A 25413-nucleotide genomic window follows, 5' to 3' on the forward strand; every position below is an offset into this window, starting at 1 on the left:
CATTCTCCAAAATGTTTCCTCTTCTATAGGACTCCAGAAACTTAACAAGATCCACCCAAATGGGTGAAGACATGTCATCACCTAATCCAGCTTAACAAACACTCTTGATTAAATCACATCTCCAGGGAGATGATCTGATAACAGTTTCAAACATACAGTATTGAACAGGGATTATCCTGCCTTTATGAAATGGGATTTAGATTAAAACATGGCTTTTCTAGGGTCCATACATCCTTTCAAACCAGCACACTGAGCTTCTGAAGCCTATTCCCTATGAATTCATAGCATAAGAGATGAAAAAATGAAATACTTACGGATTGTAAAAAAAGAAAAAACAGGACTTAAGAGAATCAAACTGAAACACAAGTAGCTTAACTGTCCACTGAAACAAAGACCAACACTCTTTAAGGTAAGACCACAAAATCCAGACTCTCAACTGCATAATTTATAACATTCAACATCCAGCAGAAATTGCAATATATACCAAGAAGCAGGAAAATGTGACACATAAGAAAAGAAAATCAGATAATATAATTAGAAGACAAGGGTGTTAAAACAAGTGTTATAACTATATTCAATTACCCAAAAGAAAACAGGACATACTGAGGAGAGAAATGAACAATCGAAAGAGAAAACAGAACATCTAGAGATGAAATACAAAGTATCTAAAATAAAAACTTCGCTGAATGGGAATAAGAACAAAACATACATAAGAAACGATAAATGCAACAGAAGGCATAGTAATAGAAGCTAGCCAAAATGAAGGAGACCAAAAAAAGAGAGATAACATCAGGTGGTCACGTGGTATAATAAACATGTAACGGGAGACCCAGAAAAAACATTTGAAGAAATAATGGCCAAAATGTTCCAAGTTTGATGAAAACTACAAACCCACAGACCCACGAAGCTCAACAAACCCCAAGAAGAAAAGCGCACTAAGGGACTTAGTAATCAAACTGCTGAAAGCTCATTCATGTAGTAAGGAGGTCACCTAAAGAGAGGTCTAGACTTTATTGTGGCTCTAAGGCAGGGGAGAGGGTAAATTCAACATTTGAAATTTCCCAAGTAATTGCAATATCTTTGTTATTCGTTTCCCAACCACACTGGATTCCCTGACCACATTTGACAATTTATGCTAAGAAGATGACTGAAGATGGGGCTGACTGACTACACCAGAAAGATCATGTGATGAGACAGTTAGGACTTTGAGTCACTTGATACCAGCCCAAATTCCAGAGAGGTGGAGGTAGGTGCTAGAGATGAGCACAACTGGGAAGCTATGATTTCATCAATCATGCCTACAAAGTGAACTTTCAATAAAAACTCTAGGCATAAGGAAGTACAGGTGAGCCTCCCTGGTGGTAATACTCTACACACTGTCAAGTATCAATGTGCCATGAGCATAACACATCTCTGAGAACAACAGAAGCTTTACATTTGGGACCCTTCCAAACCTTACCTAAAGCGTCTCTTTTGGCTGGTTTTGATTTGTATCCTTTTTTGCTATAATAAAACTGAAATTGTGAGAATAGCAATTTCCCAAGTTCTATGAGTCATTCTAGCAAATTATCAAACCTTAGGGAATAATGGGAACTCCTGAATTTTCAGCTGTTATCTGAAGTAAAGGCAAGCTTGTGGATGACTGCACCCTTGAACTATGATGTCTGGCCCAACTCTGGATAGTCAGGAGATTAACAAAGATTAGTGACTGTAGATTTCTGATCAGAAACTATGTAAGCCAGAACACAATGGAATGGTATCTTCAAAATGCTGGTGGGAAAAAAGATCTGTCAACCTAGAAGTCCATAACCAGCAACAATATATTTTGAAAATGAACACAAAATAAAGATATTTTCAGGAGAAAAAAGCTGGGAAAATTTGTCAACAGTATACCTATACTAAGAGATAGGTTAAAAGAAACTCTTCAAGCAGAAGGAAAATAATACCCAGATGGAAATTTGGAAATACACAAAATAAAAGGAACAAAAATGGTAAATACATTGGTAAATACAAAAGATATTTTAAATACATTTTTAAAAAAGATAATTGACTATTTAAACAAACAAAAAAATGTACGATGGGGCTTATGACAGATGTAGCAGTAAAAATCTATGACATAAATAGTATAATGGATGAAAGAAGGGAAATGAAAGCATACTGTTGTTAGGTTTTTACATTATTTGTGAATTGGTATGATATAATTTAAAAGTAGACTGCTATAAAATAAAGCTGCATATTATAAATCTTAATCACTAATAAATAAACAAAAAAGCTCTGTACAGGTACAGCTAATCCAAAAGTGGAGATAAAATGAAATTCTCAAAAATAACTCAACTAATCTAAGAGAATAAGAAAAGAGAAAAATGGAACAAAGAACAGATGGAACAAAATGAAAAAAAATTGCAAAATGGTAGACTTAAACCCAACCATATCCATATTTATGTCCATATGTAAATGAATTGTGTCAATTACAAAGCAGAGATTGTCACACCTGAGGGGTGGCAAGAACTAATTGCACACTGTTTTTAACAAACCCACTTTAAACAAAAAGACACACATAGCTTAAAAGACAAAGGATGGAAAAGAATAGACCACACAAACACTAAGCATAAGAAAGCTGAAGTGACAATATTAATACCATACAAAGTAAAACTTCAGAATAACAGATATTACAAATAATAAAGAGGGGCATTTCAAAAAAATAAAGGGTCAATTTATCAAGAAAACATAAATATTTTGAATAACTTTTCAATCAATAATAGAGCTTCAAAATATTTAAAGCAAAATCAGACAGAACTGAAAAGATAGACAAACCCAAATTACAGCTGAAGACTTCAAACTTCTCTCCCTTTAATGAAGGAGTCAAAGGATATAGAACAGTATAATTCACATTATTTTCACATGCACAAGGAAAATTCACCAAGACAGACATAAAACACACTTCAAATATAAAATGCTTGAAATCATACAGAGTATGTTTTCTGACCATAATGGAATTAAACTAGAAATCATAAGCAGGAAAAAAATCCAAAATGTTCAGATATTAAGTAACAAACTTCCAAGTAACTCATGAGTCAAACAAGAAATCCAAGAGAAATTAGAAAATATTCTGAACAGAATTAAAATGAAAGTGGAATACAACTAAAGGAGGACCTACAGGAAAATTTACAGTTTTAAATACTGACTTTAGGAAATAAAAGTCCAAAATCAATTTTCTCAATATCTACTTTAAGAAACTAGAAAAAGAAGAGCAAATAAAACCCAAAGTAAATAGAAGAAAAGCAAAAAAAGAAATAGGAAATAATAAGTAATGGGAAAAAATAATAGTTGGCTTTGTTTTTTTACTTTAAAAAATATATTTTTATTGAGCTATCTTCATGCACATACAGCCCATCCAAAGTATACAATCACTGGCTCACAATATCATCAAATAGTTGTGTATTCATCACTATGATCATTTTTTTTATTGAACATAACACTATACAAACACAAACATTCTTACCATATGATCATTCCATTCTTGATATATAACCAATAAACTCCCAATATCACAGTTGTATATTCATCATTATTTCTTAAAACATTTCTATCAATTTAAAATAAGAAATAAAGAGAAAACAGAAAAAAAACTCATGCATACCACCCCCCTTACCCCTCCCTTTCATTGATCACTAGCATTTCAATCTACTAAATTTAATTTAACATTTGTTCCCCATATTATTTATTTATTTTGAATCCATATGTTTTATTTGTCTCTCCATAAAGTAAATAAAAGGAGCATCAGACAAGGTTTTCACAATCACTTGGAGAGGGTGAATTTTCCCCCTTTCTAACCATTCCCCCAAGGGGACTTCGCAAATACTTTTTTTATTCACTGTTCAGATCCTTCTGGGATTTATCGAGGCATCACTCTGGACAAACCTACAAAATCTCATGCCCGACCCAAGGTTCCATGTACTTATGGTGTTCAATTAAGCTGTCCACATAAGTTATAATAGGAAATGCACTAGTCAAAATATAAACTTTGTACCAAATAAACATTTTTTGCTTTAGTCTCACACATAAGTTAAAGTTTTAAAATATCAATTACCATCTGTTTTCAACATCCTGCATGATTGACATTCTTTTATTCTTCCTCATGCAAAACATTTTTAAATTTGTACATTTAGTCACTATCATTATACACTCTAGGCATTCCTAGATAATACCATCTCAGTCTTTATCGTCTATCTTTCCTTCTGATTTCATTTGTGCCCCCAGCCCTCCAACCTCTATCATTTTCACATTCAGCTTCATTGAGTGTTCTAACATTATACAAGAATGTTTTTACTTACCTACTTAATTTCCTTAATAAATTTAATAGATATAAGACTATTAAACTTTTCTTCTTGAATTAGTTTTGGTACATTGTATGTTTCAAAGAATTTCTCCATGTCATTTTAGTTGCTGAACTGAATAGTTTAAAATTGTTCATAATATTCCCTTATTATTTAAAAATGTCTGTAGGGTCAATAGTGATTTTCCCGTTTTCATTCCTGATACTGGAAATTAATGTCCTCTCTTTTTATCTCGATCAACTTAGTTAGAGGTTGTCATGGTTAGGGACAGGTGTCAACTTGGCCAAGTTGTGGTACCTGTTCATCTGATTGGGCAAGCGCTGGCCTCTCTGTTGCAATGAGGACATTTCATAGGATTAGGTCATGATCACGTCAGCCACATCCACAGCTGATTCCATTTGTAATCAGCCAAAGGGGAGTGTCTTCTGCAATTAGTGATGCTAAATCCAATCATGGGAAGCCTTTTAAGGAGGACTCAGAGGAGACAGGTTGCATTCCTGCTTTGGCTGGTGAGCCTCTCCTGTGGAGTTCATCCAGGCCATCCATTGGAGTCATCGGCTTCGCAGCCTGCCCTGTGGATTTTAGACTCTGCATCCCTACAGTCACGTGAGACACTTTCATAAATTTTATATTTGCAAGTGTTCCCTGTTGATTCTGTTTCTCTAGAGAACCCTAACTAATACAGAGGTTATCAGTTTTATCTTTTATCGGTTTATCTTTTTAAAAAGCCAGCTAGTAAAGCCCCCTTGGAGGAATGGTGAGAAAGGGGGAAAACTCAACCGCCCCAAGTGGAGAATTCTTGATATTCTCACAAGCAACGTGGACAACAAAAGCAATAAGCTGAGCCTTCAATCTGGGGGGTTGTTCATATGAAACTTAACCTCGCAAAGGATAGGCTAAGCCTACTTAAAATTAGGCCTGAGTCACCCCCAGAGAACCTCTTTTGTTGCTCCGATGTGGCCTCTCTCTCTCAGCCAACACAACAAGCAAACTTACTGCCCTCCCCCTCTACGTGGGACGTGACTCCCAGGGGTATGGACCTTCCTGGCAACATGGGACAGAAATCCTTGAATGAGCTGGGACTCAGCACCAAGGGACTAAGAAAACCTTCTCAATAAAAGGGGGAAGAGCGAAAAGAGACAAAATAAAGTGTCAATGGCTGAGAGATTCCAAACAGAGTCAAGAAATTACCCTGGAGGTTATTCTTTTTTTTTTTTTTTTTTTTTTTTTTTTTTTAATTTTTAAAATTAATTTTATTAATTTTTAAATTAAAAAATAAAACAACAAATGCAAACATTCTTAACTTTTGATCATTCCGTTCTACATACATAATCAGTATACATGCAAATTTTGGTCTCAAAGTCTGTTTCCTGGAGAACTTATTACACTTGGTTCTGGGAGTGATCCCCTTAAGAAACAGATGCCAAAATGAAAGTTTGGAGTTGAATCATGGGCTGGCACTGGGGAGTCTATTACTGGTGTTAAGGTGGAGTTTTGATAGTCCCTGACATGCTGTAGCATTTTATTGTTAAAATTTCACTGGTGGTAAACTGGGATGGAATATTGGTAGAACCAAAAGTGCTGGTTGGTGCATTTGAGATATGGGAGGGAGAAGAGTGGGGGATGATGGTTAGTAATTACATACATCATGGAATCAGATGACCATTTTTGAATTCCGTTGATGCACTTTACAAATAAAATATTTGATTATGCAAAGAAAAAATATCAAACGTATAAGAGAAGAAGAAAACGTCTAATTAGGGAAAATGAGTGGATTAAAACAAAAGAGAATGAAACTACTTTAACTCATAGCACCATATGATTCTATTAAATGTCTAAATTTTGAGAGATCTCTGGTCTTCTAATTTAACTTTCTGGAGGTTATTCTTATGCATTAAAGTGATATCACCTTTTTAATTAAGGTGTAACAGAGAGGCTGGAGGGAAGTACCTGAAAATGTAGAGCTGTGTTCCAGTAGCCATGTTTCTTGAAGATGATTGTATAATGATATAGCTTTCGCAATGTGACTGTGTGATTGTGAAAACCTTGTGTCTGATGCTCCTTTTATCTACCTTATCAACAGACAAGTAAAACATATGGATTCAAAATAAATAAATAATAGGGGAAGCAAGTGTCAAATTTAGTAGATTGAAATGCTAGTGATCGGGCGGGCCGCGGTGGCTCAGCGGGCAAGAGTGCTTGCCTGCCGTGCCGGAGGACCCCGGTTCGATTCCCGGCCCCAGCCCATGTAAAAAACAAACAAACAAACAAAATATAATAAAACAAGAAAATGTTTAAAAATGTTTCCCTTTCTTCCTCCCTTCCTTCCTTCTCTGTCTTTCCTTCCTTTCCTCCCTCTTAAAAAAAAAAAAAAAAAAAAAAAAAAAAAAAAAGAAATGCTAGTGATCAATGAATGGGAGGGGAAAGGGGTGTGGTATGTATGAATTTTCTTTTCTGTTTTCTTAATATTTCTTTTTTTGAATTGATTAAAATGTTCTAAGAAACGATCATGATGATGAACACACAACTATGTGATGAAAAAAAAGAAAAAAAATTCTTGTAAAGAAAAGTCTAGGCCACATGGCTTCGGTGGAAAATTTTATCAAACATTTAAGGAAGAAATAATGTCACTCATACACAAACACTTACAGAAAACAGGAAAAAAACTAAGACCTTCCAACTGATTCTATGAAGCCAGTATTACCCTAATACCAAAACTGGACAAAGATTTCACACACAAAACAGAAAACTATAGACCAATATCCCTCATGAACATATATGCCAAATTCCTTAACAAAATCTAGCAATATATAAACAGGATAATACATCATGCCGAAGAGGAAATTACGTAATGAATGGTTTAACATTTGAAAAGCCAATCAACATAAATTACCACATTAACAGAATAAAGAAAAACCATGACCTTCTCAAAAGATATCAAAAATTATCTGACAAAATTCCAATGTACCTGATTAAAAAAAAAAAAAACCCTAAGCAAACTAGAAATAAAAGTTGAATGTCCTTAACTTGATAAAAGACACTTATGAAAAGTCCATAGGTAATAGCATACTTATATCTAAAATACCACATACGTCCCCTTAAGATCACGGACAAAAAGTCCACTCTCATTACTCCTTTTAACATTGTACTAGAAATCCTAGATAATGTAATAAGACTAGAAAACATAAAGGGCATACAGATTGGAAAGCAAGAAGTAAAACTGGCTTTATTCACAGAAGATAAATCATCTGCAGAGAAATCATAAATAATCTATAAAAAAGCTACTAGAACTAATAAGTGAGTTTAATAAGGTTGCAGGATATAAAGCAAATAAATAAAAATATATTTTATTTATATATACTATCATCAGACTATTAAAAATAAATCCATAAAAAGCATGCAAAAATAAACATACACTTAGAGATAAATTTAACAAAATATGTACATGACCTACATATCTAAAACTACAAAATACTGAGAGAAATCAAAGGAGATATAAACAAATGGAGATCAACACCACGTTAATGAATTAGATGATCAATACTGTTAAGATGTCATTCTCCATCAAACTAATCTACAGATACCACGCAATCATAATAAAAATCACTGCAAGCTTTTTTGTAAGAATTGAAAAACTGGTTGCAAAATTTATATGGAGTTACAAGGGACCAAAGGATATAGCACAGCCAAAAAATTTTTTAAAAAGAATAAAATCAGAAGACTTTATGTTATATGATTTCAAGATTTACTATAAAACTAAGCAATCAAGACAGTAAATTACTGGCATTAGGATATACAGATCAATGGAACAGAACAGAGTCCAGAAACTGACCTACATAAATAGGATCATTTGATTTTTTGCAAAGGTGGCAAGATAATTCAATGGGAAGGGGATAATCTTTTCAACAAACAAGACTGGTACAAATGGATAGCCATATCGGAAAAAAATGAAATTTAGCCTTTAAGAATAAGCACATGAAAAGATGTTCAATATTAATAAGTCATCATCACAGAAATGCAAATTAAAACCACAATGAAATTCTTCTACATTCCATTACAGTAGCTAAAATTTAAAATACCAAGTGTTGGTGTGAATGTAGAGCAACTGGAACTCTAATACATGGCTGGTGAGAATGAAAATAGTACAATCACTGTGCAATTTCTTAAGCAGTTTCTTATAAAGCTAAATATACACTTACCATATAGTCCAGCAATTCTCTCATTGGTATTTATCAAGAGAAAAGAAAACACATGACCTGCAAACAACTACCTATTAGTCCCATGGAGTCCTCTTGGCATTTATGCCCTTGTGTGGTCCCCTGCCCTTCAGTGTGGGTGGGACCTGTGACTTGTTTCTGGCCAACAGAACACAGCAAGGAAGACAGGATGTATGTAATTTCATGTATGTGATTATATTATATAAAATTATAAAGTCTGTTTGGAGGATGCAAGTGGCTGTTGAGATGACCCACATGGCAAGACACAGAAGGCACCTCTGGCTCAGCAAGAAACTGGGGCCTCTGTCTGACAGCCCATAAGGAACTAAACGCTGCCAACCACCAAATGAGGCAGGAGCAGATCTTTCCACTCAACCCTCAGGTGAGACCATAGCCCTGGCAGACATCTTGACCACAGAATTGTGAGACCCAATTAAGCCACACCCTGATGCCTGGCCCACAGAAACTGTAAGACAATAAGTGAGCATTGTTTTAAGCTGCTAAACTTGTAGTAATATTTTTATGCACCAAAAGATAAGTAATACAATCTGAATGTCCATCAACTGGTAAGTGAATCAACAAATTGCAGTCTATCCATATAATAGAATACTACTCAATAATAAAAAGGAATGAATTACTGATATACACAACAGTCACAGATGAATTTCACAAACATTATATTCTAAGCAAAAGAAGTCAGATCCAAAAGAGTACGTTTATTACGAAGCCATTCATATGAAATTCTAGGAAAGACAAACAGAATCTATAGCAATAGAAAGCAGTTCAGATTTCCTGGAGTAAATGGTGGGGATTCACTGGCAAGGAGCATAAAGGAATATTTAGGATGTTAAAATTGTTCTGTTATCTTGATTGTGGCAGTGGTTACACAGACATGTACATTTGTCAGAACTCATCAAACTGACGATAATACACCTACTGGAATTTCACAGTGAAGTTTTTGGCAACTAGGACTTTATCACTTGATAAGGTATTCAATCTAAAGTATTAAAAATATTTGCCAAGTTGCAAAGACAGTGACAAGCTTAGAAAAAGCTACCTTTACAATAGAGAAATAGGATGAACACTATCTTAACCAAGCAATCAAATTTGCTATCCTCAATAATGGGACAAGCTGCCATTGCATGTTTCTGATATTCAATGAGAGGAATATAATGCCACCTGTAAGGTATTAGCACAAAAATGTTTAACCTGGATCTAAACATAAGGGGATAAATCAGACAAATCTAGTCAGTAGGATGCTGTACAAAACAACTGTACCTAGACTCTCCAAACATGTCAATATTGTGTAAAACAAAAAAGGCAGATGAATTTTTGTATGTGGTCCAATTACATAACACTGTAATAGCCGTGTGGTACTAAAAAACAAATGCATACATAATGTTCACAAAAAGACATGCACAAGTGTTTTCACAGGAACACTATTAATAATCACCCAAAACATGAACCCTAAATGTCCATTAAGAGTAGAATGGATTAACAGTTAAATATGTTCAGACAATGTGGTAGCAGTAATATATGAACTATTGCCATTCATAATATAATGAAGTGCATAAATATGATATTGAGTGAACTTTATGATTCCATTTATATAGAGTTTTTAAATGAAAAAATTAATCCATAGCATTATGTATAAGGCACAGGAGCCACCTTTCAGGGGCTGGGATAGTAAATGGGAAGTGGGGGCTACTGAGGTTCTGATAATGTTGTTTCTTGATCTAGAAACTGGTTACATAAGTGTGTGTATTTTGTGAAAATTCATCATGCTGTACCCTTGTGATGTGTGACCTTTCTGGATATATATTAAACCTCAGTGAAAGAGTTTTTAAAAAGGCTAGGACAAACTCTGCAAGGGAAATCATTGCCTTCCCCTCTACATGGGACATGACATCCAGGAGTGAAAGTCTCCCTGGTGACGTGGGAGATGACTCACAGGGTTGAATCAGGCCATGGCACCATAGGATCAAGGATGAACATTCCATCCTGACCAAAATGGGGAAAAGAAGTGTAACTAATAAAGTGTCAGTGGCAGAGAGAGTTCAAATAGAGTCAAGAGGCTACTCTGCAGGTTACGCTTAGGCAAGCTTCAGTTAAATCTTGCTACCTATCATAACCGGCCAACCCCCAACCAGGGGTACCAATTTTTAAGAATACCTAGGGCAACAAATAAAATTCCACAAGAGTTCCATGCACTACGAGTAACTTTCCAAAAAACCTACAACCTCCAGATGGGTCCCTAGACCAGATAAGTCCTGAAACCTAGAGGGCCCAGTCTCTCCAGAACATCAGATAGTTTCATCTCCCTACCCCATATTAGTGACAGAGCCTTCTAACATGAAAAAGTTAGAATTGCCACAGATCAAACATCCCTAAAGAGAGGGATAGAAAGATCAAAGGTGATGGTGGAGTTATACAGAGAAGATAGGATTTAACAAATGAATATGATTGCTGAATCATTAAACTGATATCTCTTTTAGTCTCCAGTATCTTAGAACAGCTAGAAGTAAAAACCTAAAATTGTGAAATTGTAACCCATACCAAACTTTGAAATATGTTCTACAACTAGTTGTGGTGCTGTGCTTTGAAATTTATTGCTTTGTATATATGTTATTTTTCACAAAAAAGAAGGAAAAAAAGTCAATTATGATGATAAAAAATATATTTAAGCCTTCTAGCCTCCTAAATTCTGGAGCACCTAGAAAGAAAACTCAGAGAATCATATGGTAGCCCACAACAAACTCTGGGATCTATTCTGTAACCACTTTTTGAAGAATGCTTTGAAAACTATTGCTTTTTTCATTTCTTTGCTTAGTATATATGTTATACTATACAACAAAAAAGTTTAAAAAAAAGGCTAGGACCCCATTCTAGAGTAAAGGAGACTAAAGAGACAAAGCAACACAATCCTGTTTTTTGATGAGATCATGATGATTTTAACTGAGAAAATGAATGAATGTAAATGGTAAACTTGATACTAGTGAATCTACTAAATTTCCTGTGCAATAATGGTATGTGGGGGTAAGTAAGAAAATAAGATATAAGGTAAAGTAATCTGGGATAAAATAATATGATGTCTGGTACTCAGTTATCAAATACTTCAAAAGAAAAAGCTATTAAAGAGATTGATATCAAGCAAACCTGGCAAAATGTGAACAAACAGTGTTTCATGATGAAGGTTTCATGAAAGTTTTATAGGAGTTTTCTCCACTCTTCTTTCAACTTTCCTGTAAGTTTCTGTAGGGGGAAATATCTTGTTTGAACTATTACTATTTCAAGAGGTCAAAAGAATTTCAAAGCAACATGTATTCGGTTCCCGGACCATACACCTAAAAAAGAGCCTATATGTAGAAACCTGAGGAAGAAAACTGACATTTACTGAGCACTTATTATGTCCCAGGTACTCTTCATATCTGTGGTTTGTCAACCCCCATAGCAACCCTCTACAGTAACTGTTATTACTCCCATTTTATAGAGGAGAAAATCGATGCTCAGAAAGTAATTACAAGTTCCACAGCTAGTGAGTGTTAGAGTTCAAACCAAAGTCTGTTTGAATGCAAGGCCAGTGCTTGTGCTCTCCTCCTTATCCGCGTCTGTTTTCTCAATCCAAAACTTACTATATCCAGTGAATCGAAAAAGATTTGAAATCTATATGTTCAGTAGATTCGATCACATTGATTGCAGATTCAAGCATATTCTCTGCTCTTCTCTGAAGATGTTCACCCTTAATCTTTTGAAACCAGAGACTGATGCCACAAGGCTAACTATCAAATTTTCTATAAGAGAAAGAATACTCACTCCCCCAGTCCTATAGGCCTAACCTTGTGTATATACAAACCAGGTTTGGTTGCTGAATTACCAAATAGTTCTTTCAATCATACTCTAGCAGAAAAACGGTACACCAGATAGATTAGGACTTAAAACGAAATGACAAGCAACTAAAGAGAGTTGATTCACTTAAACGTGCGCATTTGAACCTTATTGTTAGACATCGATAGAATTCAGCCTGGAGAGTTCAGGTTTTTCCACAGGCTGCCTACATATTCTGAGGTAATCCCATCTCCACCAGCTTTAGAAAGGACCGTAAAGGGAACCAGAGCTGAAAACCAAACAAGTGCTGGCCAAGCCCCCTTAAAGGTATTTAGATCCTTTTTCACATGGACAGAGAGGTCAAGTTCCAAAACCAAAGAAAGCCCTGGGAACTGCAATGGCTCCAAGTGGCAAGATATTTAGTGACTTTCATAGCACTGGTAAATGGTATGTCCTAGAAGAATCAGTGACTAAGTCACCTCGAATCCCCATTTGTGGATGTTCCTAACACATAACAGTTCAAAGAAGTCCAGATCTTGAGGAGCCTCAATAATTCAGCTGAGTGGAATAAGGCAAGAAAGGAAGGCTCCTCCTCTATAGACACTTCCCAAACTCCAGAACTCTGACAGTTAACAAGGCCAGAGTCAGCCCTATTTTTTATGCTTTACATCCCAGACATCATCTTCCTGAATAATACACACTGTTAGCAGAGGCTGGTCTGGGCACACAACAACTCCTTTAAGTGCAGTTCCTGTACAGACTCACAGTGAATAAGAAAATATGAAACACTAAATGCTGGTCTTCTACCTAGGAAGGAAAAGATATATCAGTAAATTATCGAAACCACCTGAAGGTGTTTCAAGAGACTAGAGAAGAGAGATAAATGATGAGGTGTCAGGTTAAAAAACAGTTTTTCCTTCCTCTATCTAATTCTAACTAGATGGAAGCATATATGGCTGACTAGCGGAGCCACATTTACCTAGGTTTAAATCCTGGCTCAATCAAGAGCATAACAGATTTTCGGCATGTTACAGAACCTTAGTATCCATTTCTATAAAATGGGGGTTAATAGCCTGAGCTCATAAACATAAACTGTGCTCAACTTGATAGCACACACTCGTAAACTTACCTCACCCCACCCTACCCCACCTTCGGGCTAAAAGTCTCTTCAGAGACCTTTATCAACCACCTCTCCCTGACAGCAGACTTAGGGGCGTGAACACTGGTCCTCATGATCCCTCTACTGGCGTGAGATTTGGCTGAAATTTGTGGGTGAAAGGCTAGAGTGGAACCTTTGGCCGAGAAAGCCAAACCCAGGAAAGCAAAGACCGATTCTCTGCCAAAGGCTGGGCGGCGTCTGTTGTTACTGTGCGTCCTTTTCGCCCCCACCCCCCACCCCACCGCCGAGAGTGTGAGTATAATCCCGACCCTCCAATTTGGGGGCGAGAGCGCAAAGGTGACTAAAGACGAGGAAGCTGGCAGCTGGACAACCCCAGGACACTGAGGTTGTGGGGGAGTTGGACCCCGGAGGGGGCCGGCCCATCCCCCAAGGAGGCAGCCAGGAACGAAGAAGCTTCTCACCTCCATCAAGCAAATGCCCTCGGAGCCTTGGGCTGGGGGTTTCCTAAGGGTCCAACCACTGTCCCCGCCAAACTCAAGTGGGATCGGAGGAGCTGGCAGTGGCAAATGGTGACCCACGGATGCAGCCGAGCCCTAGAACCCGGGCTCCGAAATGTGGTCAAAGAGGGGTCACTGAGGGAGGGGGTCGGGCGGGGACCCGGAGAGGGGCGGGGCCCATGGAAGAACAGAGATCGAGGACCGCGGCTTCGGAAACTCGGGGTCCCCACCTAGCTCCTGGACGAGCGCCGAGCGCCCCCTCCAGCCGCGGTCCCCGCGGCCACGACTGGGCAATCCTGCTCCCCTTACCTGGCTCGGCTGCTCTGCCTGCTCCGAGGACGCCATCTTTCTGAGGCTTGACTAATCTATCGCCGCTGAGCGAGGCATCTCCCAAGCGCCCTTGCTCTCGCTCTCCCGTCCAGACTAAAGTAGCAGGAATTGAACCGGTCGATTGGGGTAGAGGGCCCGAAACGGAGGGAGGAGGAGGGGGACCGGAGTGCCCGAGTCAGCTAGCACAATCTCCGATAAGTCTCTACTTTAGAGAATTTCCGAAGTCTATCCTCTTTGAATTGTTATGTGTCTGTCATTCTTGTTGAATTAAGTATCTACCCATCCCCAGAGTACCTTGGGCATATTTATTGACTTGCTAAGTATATAGTAAATGAATTGCAAATTAATTTTTGGCCATTCAGTCCAGTACCATTTATTGAGCGCCTACTATTTGCTAGGCACTTTGTTAGACGCTAGAAATAAAGAGCCAATCCCTGCTTCCAAAAGTCCAGGCAAAACACCCCAACCCACCATCCATCCACCCATGATTAAATAGATCATTGTGAGGACAGGACACCCATAACTATGTGAGGGGTCTTTTGGGGGAACAAGAGAAGAGTATTTGAGTTAAGTTTTAAACTAAATATGTGATTATATGAAAAGGGATGCATACATTAGAACCATCAGCCAACTCATATTGTATTGTGTTTTGATCAACTGAGGAATACTCATTAACAAGCCCTCCTACCAAAGACCGTTTTAAATACACACACTTTTCTTATGACATAACTGATTTCTCAGCCAAATTTTTATAAGCAAAATATGCAAGAGACTGACCCTGAATGAATATGGGCCAACAATTAGTTCTTTTTACATAAAACACTCCTTTTTAAAGCGGAGACGCTTTTTAGTAAAATTTTTCTTTAATTCTTCAAATCTTGAATGTTAGTTTTTCCGTAAGTAGTAGTATTAGAACAAGGATTGTCAAACAACATCTCTTAGAATCTCAAACAGAACTTTGGTTCACATTTCCCCTTTCCTCTGATTGCTTTGTTGCTATAATGTTTAAATCTATTTATTTAACCATCTTGTGCTGAGGGCCCAACCCAACTTGCACAAGCTGAAGCGGGGAACCAAATGGATGGAAATGTGCAAGTATTTTATGCTACTTCGTTACGTGTGACTGAAAACTACACCTATTAATATTTAACATTGACTTCCTTCAAATCAAGGAAGTTGGAAGGTTGGATCCTACAGATCTTTTCAGATTGAAAAGGTAAAACCAATCAACTTTGTCTTGTTTGCATATTAATATTACGCACTATATATACAAATAGAAGTGCTCTAAATATTCGAGGAGTATACATGCGTGTATTTCACTATGCGAAATAAATTCCTATTGGCCTCATCTGTTTAACGTGCAATTGTAACTCCTAAATATAAGGCTGAAACAAAATACTGCCTAGGTGAATGGCACGACGTTAAGGAAACTGAGATTTTTTTAGATTGAGAGACTGCAACTCCCGACGTGCCCCGAGGTCGGCACATGATTAGGGACGACAGGGGACTACATCTCCCGGCGTGCCTTGGTCCCACGCGTGGTTTGCGGCAGAAAGAACCACATCTCCCGGCATGCCGCGGGCGAGGGGGTCCCGCCTCGCCGAGCTTACCCCACTTCCAGGAGTCAGACAAGTCCCGCCTAGAAGAGGATGGAGGTGACTGGGGTCTCTGGGGCCTCCGAGCACGGCGAAGCCCGGGCTCTGAAGCCCTGTCTGCTGCGTAGTAACCACAGCCGCGAACAGTACGGCGTGGCGGCCTCCTGCCTCGAGGAGCTGAGGAACAAGGGTTGGCACGGAACTGGGTCGGGGGTCTGGGGGACACGGGAACGGGTGAGGAAGTTGGGCGGGGGACGGGGAGATGATCCCCAGGACGTGGAGTTCTGATGGAGCCGTGGGGAGCCGCACAGAAATGACTTACGTGGATATAATGCTTTGTAGATTTCAAAGCATTGATAGTAGTTTACAGACCCTGTAACCGAATCCCTCCTGTGTGAGAGTCATAATGATGGAAAAGTAGGCCCGTAGCAAGATGTTATTAAGACCAACTCGGCTTCGATGTCTTGCCTAAAATTTTTCATATTAAATCTAGCCCAGGGTATTCGTGCCACTCCGGCTCACTGAAGTGGTCCTAGGACCTCTAGCCGAGCCGGAGATGAAGGTCCACCATCAGCTGTGGCAGGTACCTGGGCGCAGATACAGAGCTGCTTCCAACTGATCTGGCGGTCCGGAAAAAGGGACGGTGTTATGGATGCCTGAGCTCACAGAAGTTCTGAGTCGTGAGCCCTGACCTCATACTCTTCCTAGCCGCTTGACCTTGCACTTAACACTTCTGCGCCTGATTTTTCTCATCTGAAAACAGGATATAATATTTCCATCCTTGACTCACAGAATTGTTGGAACTCTCAAATGAGATGCTACATTCAAATGATTGACGTGTTATTAGCACGTAGCAACAAATTGTTTATCCAAACGAGTTAAATGTGCCAGCCAGCCCCAGGCCTGTAGTTAAGAGTGCGGGCAAGCTGTGCTCCCTCTCAGGGTCACTTAAACCCCAAAAGATTACCATATAGAAGTCTCTCAGACTTCCAGAAGCAGCCAAGTAGTATAAATGCTTTGGTGACATGGATTTTTGCCTTACGTTTCTTCTGGGTATTAGGTTACTTAAGTCTTATTGCCACTTCATTGCATCAGCTGGATGTACCTGGCTGGCCCAGAGGCTTGGGCAGGTGCTTGTGTTCTGGAGGGCTTGGCCTGTACAAGTCTTGCTTTTCTGCTTGGATGATAGACAACATGTACTAACAATATTTGTAGTGTCTGGACTACTTCTGCTTATTCCAGTCCCATTCACATAGTTAGCTTTGCTGTCACTAAATGGCATGCTACGACACTGCTCTTGCCCAGGGATAATAAAGATGAAAAGCTACTAATGCAACCTCTCCTTCTCTTATCCTTTCCTGGAGGGTAGAAAGGCCTCAAAAGAAAGATGCTATAAAGAACAAAAAGCATTTTTCTTCCTTTTCTTTTTTTGACTTTTGATACAGGAGAATTTAAGATGACCACTGAATAAATGAATGAAAGATTTCTTCTTCACAAAGAATCAAGCCAGACTTTGGTATAGTTTGTCATTCATTGAAGTAAAGGCTTGAGTGTCTCCTGTGTGTGGTGTAGTAGAGTAGCTTTAGGAAACACATTTTTAAGAACCATAGTGGGTTTAAATCCCAGCTCTGCCACTTACTGTGTTACCTTGACCAGGTACCTCACTTGTCCTTGGTTTTGTCAAATGTAAAATGCGAATGATACTAATAGTACCTACCTTGTAGGGTTGTTGTGAGGATTAAATACTATATATGAAAAGCAATTAGAACAGTGCCAGTTTCACGGTAAAGCTATAGTGATTGGTGCTAATAGTTGCAGTTGTTATTGTAGTTATTACTACTATTACATGCCAGGAATTCTGCTAGATCCTGGAGGCATACATGTTGATAAGGCAAGGACAGATGTAATTTCCATATGAATGTGAATTTGTTCTTTGGATCTTGAGTTCTGTCAAAGATAGAATTCATCAGTTGCCAAATATTTTATCCCTCTCAGCCTGTGACATTCTGGCTATTGATACGTCCCTGGCACCAGTTACCCTGGTCCTGGCAGAGGATGGCACCATAGTGGATGATGATGATTACTTCCTGTGTCTACCTTCCAATACTAAGTTTGTGGCACTGGCTGGTGATGAGAAGTGGGCATACAATAATTCAGGTAAGAAACACTGGCTATATGTAAAATGACCTATGCAGTCCCACATTCATCATGATTAATTTTACTACACAGTCAACTGATTGCTGTTTGTCTGGCTTTTAAGCATTTATTAAGCAACGTTAACTGACAGCCTTCTATGTGCCGGACGCAGTGTTAGATCCTGGGGATGAAGATGAACGAGACATGAACCTGTTTTCAAATAACTCACAGACACACAGCAACTAAAAAGCACCATGGCAGAGAGATGAGTCTTGTGGGCCAAAGTTGGGCTGCCCGAATCTGAATCCTGGCTCTGCTGTTTATTAGCCATGTGACGTTGGGCAAATTGCATGACCTCTCAGTGCCTCATTGAGACAATAAATATAGGACCAATCTCCTCGGGTTGTTGTAAGACTGATATAACACAATATACATACAACTTCAATATTCCTCAACTTCAATACTGTTGACATATGGGGCTGGATAATTCTTTGTTGTCGAGGGTTGTCCTGTGCATTGTGCGATGTTTAGCCGCCCCCTTGGCCTCTATCAGATGCTAGTAGCACCCCGAACCTCAAGGTTGTGACAACCAAAAATGTCTCCAGACATTGCCAAATGTTGGAACTACTGATATAAAGCATTTAGATCTTACTTGGTATGCAGTAAGAGCTCAATAAATGTTATCTGTCACTGTCATCATCATCATGATTGCACACAAAGGGGACTAACATCAGTGATCAAAGAATCACGGACTACAGGAATGTCTTGAGAAAAGTCCCTATGCCACTATATTGAGGAAATCACCCTTCAGCAGTGGCTCTGCCAGCCATCTTTGTACGACTGGCCCCAAAGGATAGTGAACAATGGCTGTTGCTCCCCCACTTAAGAAAAGTACCAAATCCAAGCTTGGGAAGCATGCTGGTGCGAATGAATACTTTTGATACAAAAATGGAACACACTCACATACAAAAACCACCCAAAGGTTTTTGTGGTAGACTCCTGGGCATGTGTGACTATACTTTGGGTTTTGTAGCTTCTGGCCACGGAATAATACAGAGCAGTTTGATGCAAATAAATGGAAGATAGAAGAAGAGGGAAAATTAAGGTCCTGGATAAGGGTTGGTTTTCCTGTAAGTCTTCAAGAAAAGGTGCTTTTTATGCCACTTAAATTATTCTCCATGGTCAGTCAGAAGAATGGGTGGCCATCCTCAAGAGCTCTGTGTGCATGGGGCTGGGGTGGTGAAAACAGCACTTCAGGTACCTATGATTGACTAGTCTTTTCTCCCATATATCAGACGGAGGTACAGCTTGGATCTCCCAGGAATCCTTTGATGTAGATGAAACAGACAGTGGGGAAGGGTTGAAGTGGAAGAATGTGGCCAGGCAGCTGAAGAAAGATCTATCTAACATCATCCTCCTGTCAGAGGAGAACCTCCAAGTAAGCTTTTTCTCAGTCCATAGCAACCCTCATCCTGCCTCTGCAATTCCCAGCCCCTTCAAGCTTCCGGACATCTTGACACAACAATTTCAGTTCTTAATTCTCAATTTTCAATACTTCTTAAATTACAACGAAGACTCTTTCTTTTATAGTTCTCTCACCTAGAGCAGTAATTTTTCAACTCTTACCCTGTATCAGAATCACCTATGGAACTTTTTAAAATGCAGATGCCCAGGCCTCCAGTAGCCCTAATTAGGTGGACTTGGGTTGAGGGGACCCAACTGCTTAAGAATGCATGGTGGGCAGTAGAGTTGGAGAAACTGGATTCAAATCCAACTCCATCAATGACTTTGAGCCAATAGCTTAACTTCTCTGCCTGCAGTTACTCTTCAGTAAAATCAGGAAAAAAATAGTATGTGTTAATTCAGAAATATTTATTGAGTCGCCACCCTACATCTGGCATGGTTTTATACAGTGGGATATTGAGCAAGCCAGACATGGTCCCTGTTCTCCTGAAACTTATGTACCACTGAGAGGAAGCAGAGAGCAGGCAAGAGAGGCTAATAGGGTGACACACAGATAGTGAGGAACAGGCCTACTCCAGATTGAGAGGCCAAAGAAGGCTTCTTTGAGGACGTGACTTTAGTTATCATGTAAATTTATTTCTTTCTTATTTTTGGGTAAGTAATGCAAATATACACACATGTTCAAAAAGATAAACAGGGAGCCAAAAAGTAGAAAAACCCAAATGTCTATCAACAGATGAATATATAAGCAAATTGTGGTATAGCCACAGAATTATTCAGCAAGGAACAAGAAATAATACATGTCACAGCATGGATGAACCTGGAAAACATGCTGAATGAAAGAAGCCATACACAAAAGGCCATACATTATATGGCCAGAGGAGGCAAATCCATAGAAACAGAAAGTAGATTAGTGGTTGCCAGAGCTGGGAATGTTGGGAAGGAATAAGGAGTGACTACTTAATGGGTACAAGGTTTCTCTGTGGAGCTATAAAAATATTCTAAATTTGATTGTGGTCATGGCTACACATCTCTGAAATACAGTAAAAAAAATAAATAATTGAATTATACACTTTGGGAGGGCAAATTGCATGATGTGTGAATTATATCTCAACAAAGCTGTGAAATTTTTTTAAAGGAAAAGTCTGGCTCTTGTCTCCAATAAGCAAATACATATATTATTTTTTCCTCCCCCTTTTTTTTTTTTTACATAATTGAGAGCTTACCTTACCTACCCTGGTGTTTGTTTTTGTTATTGTTTTGTTTTTGTGTTTTAAGAGATCATGAGAGATTATTTCAGATCAGAAACACAAAAGTCCTCCTCATTCTTTTTTGTCACTGCATGGGATTCTACTCATGGAGAGACCGTGATTTATTTAACAAGAGCCCCCCCCCACACCAATGGAGATGTGGGTTATTATCAGTTTTGCTATTCCAGACAGTGCTGAAAAAAACTTTTACTGATGTCATTTGCACACATACTCATCCATAGAAGTATAATTGCTGAATTAAGGAGAATGTACATTGGATAAATACTGTCACTTTCTTAAGAGGAGATGATTAAACCGAGAGCTGAAGCACAAGGAGGAAGCAGCCATTCATGGAAAAGACAGAGGCCAGGGTGTTTCCGTGTTTCAGGCAGAGGGGAGGCAGAAGCAAACTTGGGTTTTTTTTTTTCCTTTTGTAAAAAAACAGGAAAGGGTCTTTAAATCTTGCTGTATCCCAACAGGCTAGCATATTTCATAAACCCTTAGAATGTGGAGCCCATTAATAATTGCCAAAATAGGGACATCAGAATAGGAACAGGTTTGTCAGAGCCCTTCCTGACAGCCGGCTTCCATAAGAAGCTGGAAAAGAGTTTAAGGCGCTGGCCACATGGCTGACACAGGCAAGGCACTTCCACTGTGGGACAGAGGGTCATGAGAACAGGTGGCAGGGAAGGAGAGAGCCCAGGTCTCAAATGCACAGGATTGTGAGAATTAGAATAAAGTTACACTATAGTTCTTAGAAAGTTACTTAACCTTTCTTGCCTCATTTTACACATCCATAAAACAGGTAATACTAGTACTTACCTCATGTTTGTACCTCTTGAATTTTGTACTTTATGAATGTATTAATATTAGTTTAAAAATAGATGCAATTTAAAATTTAAAAATAAAGGTTACCTTCTCAAAGAGGCCTTACCCAATCTAGATTTGCCCTCTAATAGTTAACCTTCTAAGAGTCTTACATGCATTTTCTCATTGGTACATTAGTATTCAAGAAATGAAAGCTATTTTCATTTTCATGCAAAGCTGCATAGTGTTTCTAATATGTCACTGAGTTTAGAATATTGCTCAAGAGTTTGAATAGTTTGATCTGTCTCTTATAAAGACTTTTTAATCTAACACTGTATATGCAAAAAGGTTGAGTCTTTTACAAAATTATTATCCTAGCAGAATTAGCATATAACAAGTCATGTCTCCCTTCATTCGCAGACTATGTTTTTTAAAAGCTGGGTATTGTGTTTAAGTTTAAGATCAGTAGAGGAACTTTTGCTTAAAACAACCTCATTTTAATTCATTGTATAAATGATCATATATATCCTCCTCCTTTAGATTGTGTACAGTTGGATTTTTTAATATTTGTGTTTTTAATAGATACTGAGGCATTTTTTTCTCTAATATTTTACCAAAAGAAAATGAGAAAAATTACATGCTTCTGTCTTGATTCTTAGCCAGCCATATTGGAACTTTGGTTGAAATGAGTCTCTGAAACTGGTATATTTGAGAGCTATAAGCCTGAGTTTAGAAAAAATGTTTAGATTTCTTAGAATCAATATTTTGTTTGTTAGATGCTCGTCAATGTTCCCTGCTCAGACCTGGCTCAGGAATTATGCCAAAGTCCTATCACCGTCCAGGGGCTCCAGAACACCCTCCAGCAGGTACTTGACCAGAGAGAGGAAGCCCGACAGTCTAGACAACTCCTGGAGCTTTATCTGCAGGCTTTGGAGAAAGAGGGCAGCATCTTGTCAAAGCAAAAAGGTAGGACTCCGGTTGACAGGGGGTTGTTACCTGAGAACCCAGTGCCCGTAGAGCACTTCTTTGGAAAGAACAAAATGTTTATAATGCAGTCAGAAACACTGAAGCCACAGCTGCTGGGATCTTGAAATGACATGTTTATATCTCACCCGACTGATTACTCCAGATGGTTTTTATAGCTGTATGATTACACAGAGTGATAATCTCCAACTCACGTCTGCTTTATAGAATCCAAAGCCAAGTTCGGTGAAGAGATGGATGTGGTTGACACAAGTATTAGCAGAGAGATGTCCTCCAAAACTGCTCTTACAAGCCAGATCCTTACTGCACTGAAGGAGAAGCCAGCCCCAGAGCTAAGCCTGTCTAGTCAGGATTTGGAGGTGGGCGAGAACCAGGGACACTGAACTCCAGAAAATGACGTGTCATAAAGATGTTGCATTGCTGTGCAGACTCATGTATGGGATTTTATTTTCCACCTCAGCTGACCCTGGATCATAGCTACCAATTTGTCTATTCTATGTCAAAATCCTTCCAAACATCTAATCTAAATCAAATGGCTTTTAAGATGGGTGCACTTCCTCAGATCATCAAACATGGTTCTCTGGTCCAAGGTCAGTAATAGAATGATTAAGCCTGACAGGGATGAATAACTAACTGGGTTCAGACTTCTGAGAGGATTCCAGTTTCTATCATTGGTTGAAGAAGAACTATAGTCAATCTTAAGGCATGTAAAATATCACGGGAAAAGGCAAACTAGTCCTCAGCTCCTGGAGTGGATCATTTTGTGCTGGCTATCTCAGTCCAGGAAACTAGAAACTTAATGAAAGGAGCCCATCAGGGTGGGTGCCATTTCTTAATGTTTGAAATTTTCCCTGTCCCAAATATTCTCTTGTTGTATATAAAAGGGAAGGAAACTATGTTGGCTTGAGCTTGGCTAAATTTCCTGTAGGTGAGAGACTTTCTAGTTGTTCCAGGTATGCTTTTTTCCCAAAGATCCTTTCCTGTTAGTGTTGTACGGGAAGAAAAAGTGCAAGACAACTTAATGGGAAACAAACTGGGTGGTGGCATTTCAGCATGAAGACATAGCCTGAGTTGCCATTGCTCCACCCTCCTTGCTTAAAAAAAACATTAGAGCAGCAAATAAGAATAGCAGAGGTGGTCATCAATGATTCTTATTCTTGCTGCAGTTGGTTACCAGGGAAGACCCCAAAGCACTGGCTTTTGCTTTGAACTGGGACATAAAGAAGACTGAAACTGTCCGCCAAGCCTGCAGTCAGGAGCTTGCTGTACGCCTCCAGCAGATCCAGAGCTTGCATTCTCTCAGGAACATTTCAGCCAGGAAGAATTCACTGCCTGAAGAACTGCAGAATCCTAAACAAGCCAAAGCAGACCCCATATAGCTCCAGCCAGGAACATGTCCAGGATGCCCTGCAGCCTTGTCTTGTGCTCACTTTTCATTATGGTCACCCTGATTGTTTTAACCACCCACACACTACTCTTCACCCACTGGGCATGTTCTCCAGGGCAGACTAGCGGCTGGCTTTAGGCCCCTTCCAGAAAAATGGTTAGTCATCTCAACATCTGCCCTTCCAACTATTTTGAACCATATAGCTGCACTGACATGAGCCCTTACCCTGTAATTACATGGTCTTATGTTCTCTGTTTAAAAATAAATTGTCATATTTTGGACTTTCATTATCCTTGTTGAAAAGATAGAACTGTAGATTTTTAGACACAAATAATGGTAGCAAAAGTGACATAACGAAGTGTTGATGATGGCCACAAACTTGTTTCTAAAGTTAATGAATTTTTTTTGTTTTTTCGTTTTAAGGCACATCATAAAGTTTGTAGACCATAGGGATATGCAGAGTGTAATTCACCATTGCTAATATATAATTCAGTATTGTGAAATTATTTTTATTACAATTATGAAACTCCTCAGTTTTCTAATATGTTTTATCAGTGGGGGGTATAAAAGGTCATTACATACATTTCCATGCAATGTGACTCCAAGTCGCTCTGAGTAGACAGCAGAGCACTTACCTCCTGTTTCTGTACAAACTTATTCTTTAGGTTTTGTAATGTACAGTACAGACTTAGGGGGGAAAGTTTTATTTTCATTGATTTATTTGACTTTTTTTTTAAGTATGCTTAGAGGAAAATAGAATGCTATTGAGAGATGCATTGGCTAGTTATTAGGTAAAAAAAACATGTAACTAAATCTTGGAGTTGAAGGAGAGTACAGAAGATAAACAGAACAAAAGAACTGTTTCCTTTTCTGCTCTTCAAGGGAGTTTCAGATCTAATCTGTCTCCTTTTACTAATGCCTTACCGTTGGTTCTCACTTTATTAACCTCAACTTTTCCTTTTTTAACAGTATACTTTGTAATGCCTCCTTAATTAGCCAACTTAAAATCATAGTTGATAACCCATCTACAAACATACTTTCAAAGCACTGACATAATACCCCAAATGTAATGTTACAGAAGCAAAAGGAAAATAACTTATAATAAAATGGCATGTATCTCAACATTTCACTGTCTGGGCCTGACTCTACCAGCAGGCACAGTGAAGCTGTCTTATGCTTGTACACTTACACTGAATTACTATGAACTTAACCGATGCAGGCTGGCATGGGTGTGTATGATTGTCAACTCAGACACTAAAGCAGCATTGCCCTTGGTGATAAGATTTTCAAAAATGGTAAAATTCTGGGCCAAATAACATTATTGTCCCTTGATTTACAAGTTAGCTTTATTTTTAGAAAATGCAAAGTACATTGAAACTGAAAAATAAAAAACCTTTATGTTGATATATAGAACAGAATTAGATTCCAGGCCAAGACACGTTTGGACAGGTTTTTTCATCTACA

The 25413-nt window shown here is 38.6% G+C and overlaps 2 protein-coding genes across 4 annotated transcripts in view; one reads left to right on the forward strand and one right to left on the reverse strand.

The window, feature by feature from the left end:
• PEX14 (peroxisomal biogenesis factor 14) overlaps nt 1-14366 on the reverse strand; it is a 202377-nt gene extending 188011 nt beyond the window's left edge. Inside the window, exon 1 of one of the 2 annotated variants that reach the window (XM_077151345.1) lies at nt 13961-14233. In XM_077151345.1, coding sequence (XP_077007460.1) covers nt 13961-13966 — 6 coding nt within the window. In that variant the 5' untranslated portion in view covers nt 13967-14233. Of the gene's footprint in view, nt 1-13960; nt 14234-14305 lie in introns of those variants that run through there. The other variant, XM_077151344.1, reaches the window with a different exon arrangement.
• A 1511-nt stretch (nt 14367-15877) lies between these two features.
• On the forward strand, nt 15878-25071 carry DFFA (DNA fragmentation factor subunit alpha). Of its 2 annotated transcripts, none has more exons than XR_013171290.1 (6): nt 15878-16111; nt 17917-18078; nt 19353-19495; nt 22355-22544; nt 22770-23152; nt 23729-23834. XR_013171290.1 is itself a non-coding variant. In XM_077151346.1 (6 exons), exons 1-6 carry the CDS (start codon nt 15976-15978, stop codon nt 23939-23941), a joined length of 996 nt encoding a protein of 331 aa, XP_077007461.1. In that variant the 5' UTR covers nt 15878-15975; the 3' UTR covers nt 23942-25071. The 2 variants fall into 2 exon arrangements, 1 of the variants encoding a protein (XP_077007461.1); XM_077151346.1 differs by having other exon boundaries at nt 22770-22921; nt 23729-25071.
• The last annotated feature ends 342 nt before the right edge of the window (nt 25072-25413 follow it).

The sequence above is a fragment of the Tamandua tetradactyla genome, chromosome 2, assembly GCF_023851605.1.
Source record: "Tamandua tetradactyla isolate mTamTet1 chromosome 2, mTamTet1.pri, whole genome shotgun sequence".
NCBI classification, from domain to species: Eukaryota; Metazoa; Chordata; class Mammalia; order Pilosa; family Myrmecophagidae; genus Tamandua; species Tamandua tetradactyla.